General features: G+C 41.0%; 2 protein-coding genes across 2 annotated transcripts; one reads left to right on the forward strand and one right to left on the reverse strand.

Moving 5' to 3' along the window:
- Positions 1–306: 306 nt before the first annotated feature.
- LOC138366054 (calcium-binding protein P-like) lies at positions 307–1,578 on the reverse strand. The gene is made up of 2 exons (XM_069326779.1): positions 1,530–1,578; positions 307–1,061 (listed from the first exon to the last, which is right to left on the reverse strand). Exons 1-2 carry the CDS (start codon positions 1,576–1,578, stop codon positions 307–309), a joined length of 804 nt encoding a protein of 267 aa, XP_069182880.1.
- Positions 1,579–8,651: 7,073 nt separating this feature from the next.
- On the forward strand, positions 8,652–9,210 carry LOC138366055 (zinc finger protein 593-like). Its single transcript, XM_069326781.1, has 2 exons — positions 8,652–8,708; positions 8,761–9,210. Exons 1-2 carry the CDS (start codon positions 8,652–8,654, stop codon positions 9,208–9,210), a joined length of 507 nt encoding a protein of 168 aa, XP_069182882.1.
- Positions 9,211–9,617: the final 407 nt, after the last annotated feature.

The raw sequence follows: 9,617 nt of genomic DNA on the forward strand, positions 1-9,617 counted from the left end.
ATGTGTCCTAATTCACGTATCACGGCACACATATGAACTATCCGATGATGTCCTCCTCATCTTCACTGAACACATTTCCAAACTCTTGAGCTGAACTTCAGATGTACCCATCAGAAATGAATTAATTTTATATTTTTAACTACGACAAGGATGAATGTCTTTTTTTGGGGGGGTTGAGTGTGCCTTCGGTGCTGTTGCGGATATTTTGACACAAAGAAAAGGCGGACTAATCATCATTTGTATACGTAAGCGAAGCCTCGAATAAAATTTACATATTATTATGTTTTTTACCCAAAGTTTTCGTATTTATAGTTTCTCAGCACCAGGTTCGTGGTTCTCAGCACCAGGTTCATGGTTCTCAGCACCAGGTTCGTGGTTCTCAGCACCAGGTTCGTGGTTCTCAGCACCAGGTTCATGGTTCTCATCACCAGGTTCGTGGTTCTCAGCACCAGGTTCGTGGTTCTCAGCACCAGGTTCGTGGTTCTCAGCACCAGGTTCATGGTTCTCATCACCAGGTTCGTGGTTCTCAGCACCAGGCTCGTGGTTCTCAGCACCAGGTTCGTGGTTCTCAACACCAGGTTCGTAGTTTTCAGCACCAGGTTCGTGGTTCTCAGCACCAGGTTCGTGGTTCTCAGCACCAGGTTCGTGGTTCTCAACACCAGGTTCGTAGTTCTCAGCACCAGGTTCGTAGTTCTCAGCACCAGGTTCGTGGTTCTCAGCACCAGGTTCGTGGTTCTCAACACCAGGTTCGTAGTTCTCAGCACCAGGTTCGTAGTTCTCAGCACCAGGTTCGTGGTTCTCAGCACCAGGTTCGTAGTTCTCAGCACCAGGTTCGTGGTTCTCAGCACCAGGTTCGTGGTTCTCAGCACCAGGTTCATGGTTCTCAGCACCAGGTTCGTGGTTCTCAGCACCAGGTTCGTGGTTCTCAGCACCAGGTTCGTGGTTCTCAGCACCAGGCTCGTGGTTCTCATCACCAGGTTCGTGGTTCTCAATACCAGTCTCACTAATATTTTTAAAGTTAAACGATTTTAAACAAAAATGAGATTTTATTAGTTGCCATTCTGAAATAAAATTGCTTACTTTATTGTGTTTTATTTTTTAACCCCATCTAATGTCGTAATACTTCACGCTATCAACTGCTTGAAGTATTCTCAAAAACATTATTCATGAAAGACATGGGTAAATGTAGATTTTGAAATAGGGCGCTTTAATTGTGGAACCAATTACTGAGTAACAAAACAAACGTGGGATCACAGGATTACTTCAAGCAAGGATATTACATATACATCAATCAGATTGATTGAGGAGGAGCTCAATCGATTGATTGGCCCATACTAAAAGCTGCCTAGTATGAGCCAATAAACTTTATTAACAATTATTAATTCATTTGTTCTTATGTTTTTAAGCTTTGGAAGAGCGTTATACCTCTACGTACTATGTTCTCTGTGGCACCTCTACTGGATGGGTCACGGTTCTAAGGACCGGGGGTTTCTGTGGTAATCCAGGTGGTTTCAGTTTTTACGACACACCTGGAGAAATTGTCACGAAGTTGGGAACTGAGTTCTTCATAGCATCCATGGCGAGAACAGCATTGGTCTGGATTGGTATGAGAAGCTAAATGTGTCGAGTGCTCTGGAACTGTTTAAGATTCGTGTGTGTTGTCTAAGACGGAATTAGACTGTTTCGTTTTGTAAACCGAGTTATCGAAATAATTAGGAAAGGGAGTGTCTTTATAAGCGAGCGAGCCGTCGCCCGAGTGGTTGAATGTGGAAATGACTAAATTAATCTCGAACATTACGAGCCCATATTATGGAGGGAACTTTCTACAACAAAATTTTCATTCTCTCGAAACCGTACTAGAAGTATTCAAATGGATAAAGTTGTTTAATAAACAGGATATAAATATGACTCAAATATCCACTTCAAAATAAAACTGCAAAAACAGATTCTTTTTGGAAGACTTCTTATTTTTACAATGAACCAAATAAAGGTTTTCAATTGGTATTACAGACGTCCGGAACAAGTTACCAAGTACCAACACAGATGCAAATTCACTATAAAGTCTCAGGCTTAAGTTGAACAAATACACGAGAGAAAAATGGGTGAATATCGCAGAGTCGCTTAAGCGGAAAGAATATCCTGTCGCCTTTATTCTTAAAATGTGTCCAAGGAAGGCTTGGGAAAGCTGTAAAAGGATTACATACGAGGCCTTACCGGCCTGAGGACCATAATGGAGATTTAAGTCGTACTGAAGCATCGCAGGGGGAGGGGGGGGAGGCTTGTAGAAATTGATAAAGCTCGAAGAAGTCTGAGGTGAGATATACAGAAAGGCTTCCAAGACCTCTTGAGAGTAATATATAGTTACAAATGGTGATGAAGACTTATTGGGCCGGGAGGAAACTACAGGATCTGGAGGGTGTGGGGTACCACTGGACCAGACCTGGTGAGGGTGTGGGGTACCACTGGACCGGACCTGGTGAGGGTGTGGGGTACCACTGGACCGGACCTGGTGAGGGTGTGGAGTACCACTGGACCAGACCTGGTGAGGGTGTGGGGTACCACTGGACCGGACCTGGTGAGGGTGTGGGGTACCACTGGACCGGACCTGGTGAGGGTGTGGGGTACCACTGGACCGGACCTGGTGAGGGTGTGGGGTACCACTGGACCGGACCTGGTGAGGGTGTGGGGTACCACTGTACCACTTACTAGACTGTAATATGTCGACCAGAGAATAGTATGCAAATCAATCTCCATCACGTAAACCAGACTAGCACGTAAGTCAGACTGCGTAAATCACAGTACGTAAGTTATAATGCAGTTCGTAAACTATAATGCAGTATGTAAAGCAGACTATAGTACGTAAACTAAACTGAGAGCTACGCGCAACTGAATATAGAACAAATTATATGTTGCCCATTATTTAAACATATTCTCAGTTCCAAGATTAATTAAAGATGAGAGTCTGCTTAATGCATTATACAACGATTAATGAAGACAATTTTTTTTTCGTCATTGGAACTGAGAAAGGTCATTTGACCTGCTTCAACTACCTTACACTCCTGGATGCAATATAAATCCAAGTAGTTATTAAGAGACTCCCTCATTACACCTGTTCCCTGTTTCTCTTGCGTAGTTTTTAAGGTGTTTAGGTGAATTTTTAATCAATGACGAAACTTTATTTCATTGCAAAAGTACGCAACTCTGGGCATATTCAATAGGACTTAATTGGATTTTAAAGAAACTGTTTACATTACATAGGTTAACGTGGCTGGCGATGTAATTTCAGATATCATCTTTATATGTATCACATTATGGCTTACAACCCCCATTTAGCTAATCGAGTAATGTAAACTTTCGGAATCTTTAATTAGTTTTTGAAAATTGGAAGCCATCAGATAAACAAGACTAAACAAAGTGTTTATTAACAGGGGAAAAATAAAGGCGTATATTGTAGCTCGCCTGGAACCCGTGTGGTGTCCTTGGGACTGTCTTGGACACCGTACGTTGGTCCAGAACCGTCTGGGACACCGTGGTCTTTCCAGGGATATTCTAGAGCATCGTTTTTTTGTCCAGGGACCGTCTGGGACACGGTGTGGTGTTCAGGGACTGTGAGAAACCCCGTGTGGAGTTAGACCATTTGAGCCATCGGTATGGTTCCAGGAACACTCTGGATGGTATACCAGAGGACAGACGGAGAAATCGTGTACCGTTCCAGGGAACGTTTGGGAAAGAGTACTGTTTCAGGGACCGACTTGGATACCGGTGGATTTCCAGAGATCGCCTAGAACTGCTTGTGGTGTTTCGGGGACTGTCTGGTATGCCATGTTCTTTGTAATATTCAACTAGGACAAAGTATGCATAATAAAATCATATTAACTTGATGCATCAGTGAGAAATTCAGTATTGGTCCATGTGCAGGATTCGAACCCGCATACATTTGGTACTCCCAAGCGTGCGGGTTCGCAGGCTCTAGGCCACTACAAGGTATACACAGAAACCACAAAAACGTGATATACGATAACGTGATATAACCAGTAGCACTCCAGGTTGTAATTCTTTTGACCATGTTGTGGTACAGTTGACTAAGGTGCGTCTGGGAACTCTCAGATCATAGGTTCGAACCCCCCATCAAGGCCCTTGTGGATTTGTTCACTACAAGGTATGTTGTTCCCAGGGGCAGTCCGCAATAGGTTGAGTTGTTCCCGGGATCGGTTGGGGCCCAGATGGTATTTCAAAGGAGAGTGTTTTAACTAATGTATAACGTTAAATGTTATAATAATTTAACATAATATAATTTATATAATTTAATATATATAATATAATTTATAATATATATATATATATATATATATATATATATATATATATATATATATATATATATATATATATATATATATATATATATATATATATATATATATATATATATATATATATATAATGCTAATGTATAATGTGCTAGAGGCCGTCCTGGCCATCACTTCTTCACGTCAGACATTGAGGTGATCAAATATTACCGACTATTTACTCGCTCCATGGCAATATAAACTCACACAAAAGATGTATCCAACAGCAAGACGGAGAAGCGAACAGTGTAACGTGACACTTGAATGTGAGGCTGATCTCAGACACCCTCGAGAGGTAGAAGGCAACGTTTTATCTTATGTATTTTTTGTATTTCTTACTAAAAATATTAGTAATCATATATATATATATATATATATATATATATATATATATATATATATATATATATATATATATATATATATATATATATATATATAATGCTAATGTATAATGTGCTAGAGGCCGTCCTGGCCATCACTTCTTCACGTCAGACATTGAGGTGATCAAATATTACCGACTATTTACTCGCTCCATGGCAATATAAACTCACACAAAAGATGTATCCAACAGCAAGACGGAGAAGCGAACAGTGTAACGTGACACTTGCATGTGAGGCTGATCTCAGACACCCTCGAGAGGTAGAAGGCAACGTTTTATCTTATGTATTTTTTGTATTTCTTACTAAAAATATTATGGCTTTTGTGTGATGCATAGCCCTCCCACTCGACACATAACGTCCCCTTGGGAAAGTGTAATGAGACAGTTAAATTATGAATATGTCAGAGGCGAGATTGATTTACATGGAATCCTGAATTGCAAAGAAGCTCAGAGGAGAAACATCCCAACTATAACAGAAATGGCGGAGAAAAACAAATAAAAATCTATAAACTTAATGTGCATTGTGGCAAAAGGGAAAATAAAGAGGGTCTGAAAAATATATATATAGAGAGAGAGAGAGAATGACAAGCAAGAACCAGAGTCGTTGCAAAGAAAAGATATATTCAAATACAAGGTGTTAGAGGGTCGGACATAGGCACTGTCAAGCACAGCATTCTAAGCTAATGTGAACCAGTTTCCTCAGCACATAAGAAAGTACAGGGAGCGTTGGTGGAGGCACTCGTGTACTACACCACAGTGTACGAGGGTAATATATGAAACCTTGATTTGGTATTAGCTCGATGTCCCTGAACCCACGTTGTGGATTCAGTTGAATTCCATGTTACATTACTTATGGTTTACTGTGGTTCAGTGGCGTGCGCTTGGGAGTACCCATGGTGTAGGTTCGAATCCTCTGCATGCTTCCTACTGATTTTAACAGTGATAAATCGAGTCAATGTGATGTCTGTGTACGATAAATATAAATTCCCAACACATACTGAAGTACTCCCGTGTTTCAACGGCACATCCTTTCATTTATACTTTTCTGAAAAAGTTCGAAAGTACGCAGCCTTGGCCAATTTTCCCAACTCTAAATTGTTCCGTAGTATCTGGAAGCCAAACCGCTCCTCCAGTTGCATACGCAAGACGTCCAGCATCACGTCACTGATCCCAAGATAATCAGTACGCTCTGAAAACATTATTCTCACAGACTCAGAACCCCGGAGCAGGTGGGGTGGGGGGAAATACAGCCTTGTATTGGCTAACAGAAGTTACCTGGTAACAAGTGGAACACCCACTTGTCAGACTATCAACAGATCCACTACAAACGCCAGACCAAATATGTCCAACGCGTTTCACTTTGGGAAAAAGAGTACTTGAGACTAATTGATTACAAAGTACATTTCGCCCACGACTCGGTTAATACTGAGGAGGAATTAGGAAACAATTATCTACTATGTAATTCAATAAGTTAAACATGAATAGAAGTTACTTTCTGTGGCATTTATATTGCTTATAAAATGATGGGGGCCTATCACTGATCCCTTTGGGACCCCACTGATTGATAGGGACTACCACCGATACCCGAGGGACCCCACTCGTTGGGGCCCAGCACCGGGTCGCCATTCATTGTTGGGGCCCACAATCCATCCCTGAGGGACCCCACTCGTTGCTTTCTTGCTGTAAACCAGTCTTTGATCCAGGCTTATAATCTGTGTCCAACCCCAAGCGTCCTTGGTTGACTTTGTGATCTTTTGTTTCATACTTTTAACAAGGCTTTCTTTAAATTCAAGTACACATAATCTGAAGGGATTTTGGAGTCACAGAATATATGTTGCAAAAAACTTATGCAGGAGTTAAAGAAGAGAGATGAATGAGAGAGAGAGAGAGAGAGAGAGAGAGAGAGAGAGAGAGAGAGAGAGAGAGAGAGAGAGAGAGAGAGAGAGAGAGAGAGAGAGAGAGAGAGAGAGAGAGAGAGAGAGAGAGAGAGAGAGAGATTAATTATATCTCTATAATCAAAAGCAGCAGTGGGCGTGTAAGATGAAATATTTGCACCTTGAGTGAGCAGCCACTTATAATGAAGCCAGTTTAGGTCTTAGTTTCTTCCCTGTCGTATATAACAGTGAAGGACAGACGTTGGCTTTCAAGAATGAGAGAAGAAGAAGAGATGGAGAAGAGGGAAGAGAAGAAAGGCAGAGGTGGATAAGAAAATGTAGAAGGCGAAGAGTGATAGAAGTAGATAAGTACAAAGAAAAGATTGAGGATATGAGAGAAGGCAGATGAGGAGGAGTGAGATGAAAAGAAGGAGGATGACTAGCAGAAGGAAAAGGGGAAAGAAACTCGAAGGAGAGGATGTGTAGTGGAGAATGTGCTGGAGCAGGAAGAGATAGTAGTGGAATAGGGAGGCAACAGTCTTGGTTTTCTTAATAGTCGTGGTCTACCTGCAACTACGGAAACGTTGGGTCTAACAAGTTTATTTTTTTATTTTTTATTTTTTTTTAAAGTGCATTTAATTAATAAGTGATTTGATATTGTGGATGACCGAGGCTTCCACTGTGTCTTTTCTTCCAAATCTTTACATTTCCTCGATTTATTTGCGCTTCAGGGAGTCCACCCAAGCCCTCTTGTTAATTTGTTTTTCTCAGCATAAATAGGCTGCCTTTTTTCCACTTTGTTTAATCTCCTAAGTATTATGTATGAAGTAGTCTTATGTCTATTCCGTCTCCCTTCAAAGGTTGTGCTATTTAAACTCCCTTAACTTGTTCTTGTAGCTTATTTATATATAGTCCATGTACGTTGACCAATCCACACACTAGAAAATGAAGGGATGACGACGCTTCGGTCCGTCCTGGACCATTCTCAAGTCGATTGTGACAATTGACATTCTGACAATCAACTTGAGAATGGTCCAAGACGGACCGCAACGTCGTCGTCCCTTCATTTTCTAGTGTGTGGATTGGTCAACATACTTCAGCCACGTTATTGTGACTCGTCGCCTGCATTGTCCATGTAATTCAGGCACTAGTTTTGTTGAAAGCCTCTCCACGTTTTCCAATTAATTTTATGCTTCTCGTGGTGCGAATTTAATGTAGATTGTCTTGATTTTGTGTTTTTGTTTTAGATTTCTAATAGGCCGTTCAAATGGTTCCCAGCTTTTCGTATGCTGCTGATGTTATCGTGTTTATATGTAGCTCTGGTGTTAGTGATGGAATTATATTTATATACACTTACTCTCTTACCGATTCCTGTACTTTTTTCCTTAATTGTGAATATTCCCTTCGATAAGCAATCTTCCGTACCCATCTTCATTACCTTACACTTCTTGTGGTTGATCTCTGGCAAACCACAGGGGGCTGCGATCTCCCATGGTGTGCCAAGGTATTACTGGTCTGCAGTTCTCCTAGGTTTTTACATTCCTCATTAGCGTCGTGTCGACTGCAGACACTGAAATGTACGAGCTTCCTTTCCACCAATAGACCATATTCCTAAATTAGTAGGAGTAATGATCATAGAACCAGGCCTCGGATTACTTGCCTTGTTCGTCAGCTCGACACTGCCCGTCTGTCTGGTATCCTTTTGCATCATGTCAGCTAATTACTCTCTTACCAATTCCAGCGTTCTCCCAATAATCCGAGAATATCTCTCAATTTTGTTCGCCGGCCTTTTGTGAGACACATCATATTACGCTTTTTGACAGTTTAGAAAGATGCTGTTCATTCGGTCTACTTTCTTGCTTCCATTTTTGGCACCCATTAAGTACTTTCATGTACATACTACCCATCCATTATATTCCTCCCGAAGAATATTCCTCCCCGAGCACCTGGGGAGGTGTTCGGGGAGGAATATCTGGCCTCATTCGCTGGTCCAGAGGCGTGTCTAATCAGGTGGACACCCTCCACTTTACCACATCGCTCAAAAACATGATCATTCCCAACATCGGGCATCTCGGACAGAGTATCCTTCATGGCAACGAACGTGTAAGTCAGGCTCAATATTGCCAGCACTCACTGAATCCCGGACATTTTGCAGTGGTACGACCTTGCTGTTGCACTTATCAACAATAACAAAAACAGTGAGAGAAGGAAGAGATTCCACCGGGGAGACACACACCTCAAGAAGCAGTGGAGGACCAAGCGACGCACCAAGGACCTCGATCAGATTGATGATGATCTTAAAGTTGAAAATTCAGCCAAGTTATTGCACCAAAAGGTAGATGATGATCAGCCAGGCTCAGGACAGCACTACTGTCTTCATTGTGCACGTTACTTCATTAACAAAGAAGGTTTCAAGGGCCACTTCCGAACTAAAGTTCACAAGCGACGCCTTAAGGCCTTGGAAATAGAGTCTTACACAATTGAAGAATCTGAGAGAGCAGGTGGCCTTGGGTTATATGTTAAATCGAAGAAACAAAAGATGGAAACACAGCCTCTTGATGAAGAAACCTTTGATCCAGATACAGAAGATGTTGATATGAAGTAACTTTCATTATAGAATAGCTTTGTTATTCCTTCAGTGCTGTTATTTGCAAAAGCATTAAACGACAATTTATAGATTTTATACAAGCTATAAATAGTGTAAGACAAATATATGATGAACTTCAAGACAAGATGCAGTAACTAACAGAGTTTGGCACTTTGACTTTAGTTTCTGTGCATACTATTATCCCATTCATATTAAATTGTGATTAATGGATTTAACAGGAAATTGTGTAAAACCATGTTCATTAAATGTGCCTTGAATTAATTATATATAAAAAAATTGTCACTGCCGTGAATACTTACTTCCCATTCTTTAACTATTTTTCCCCTGGAAGGCTAATAATAGTTTCCATTTATATTTTTCCTGTGCGAAATCTGGAGAATGTCTATGCTTGTCAATTTCAAATT

This window comes from Procambarus clarkii, chromosome 18 (genome assembly GCF_040958095.1).
Source record: "Procambarus clarkii isolate CNS0578487 chromosome 18, FALCON_Pclarkii_2.0, whole genome shotgun sequence".
NCBI lineage: Eukaryota > Metazoa > Arthropoda > Malacostraca > Decapoda > Cambaridae > Procambarus > Procambarus clarkii.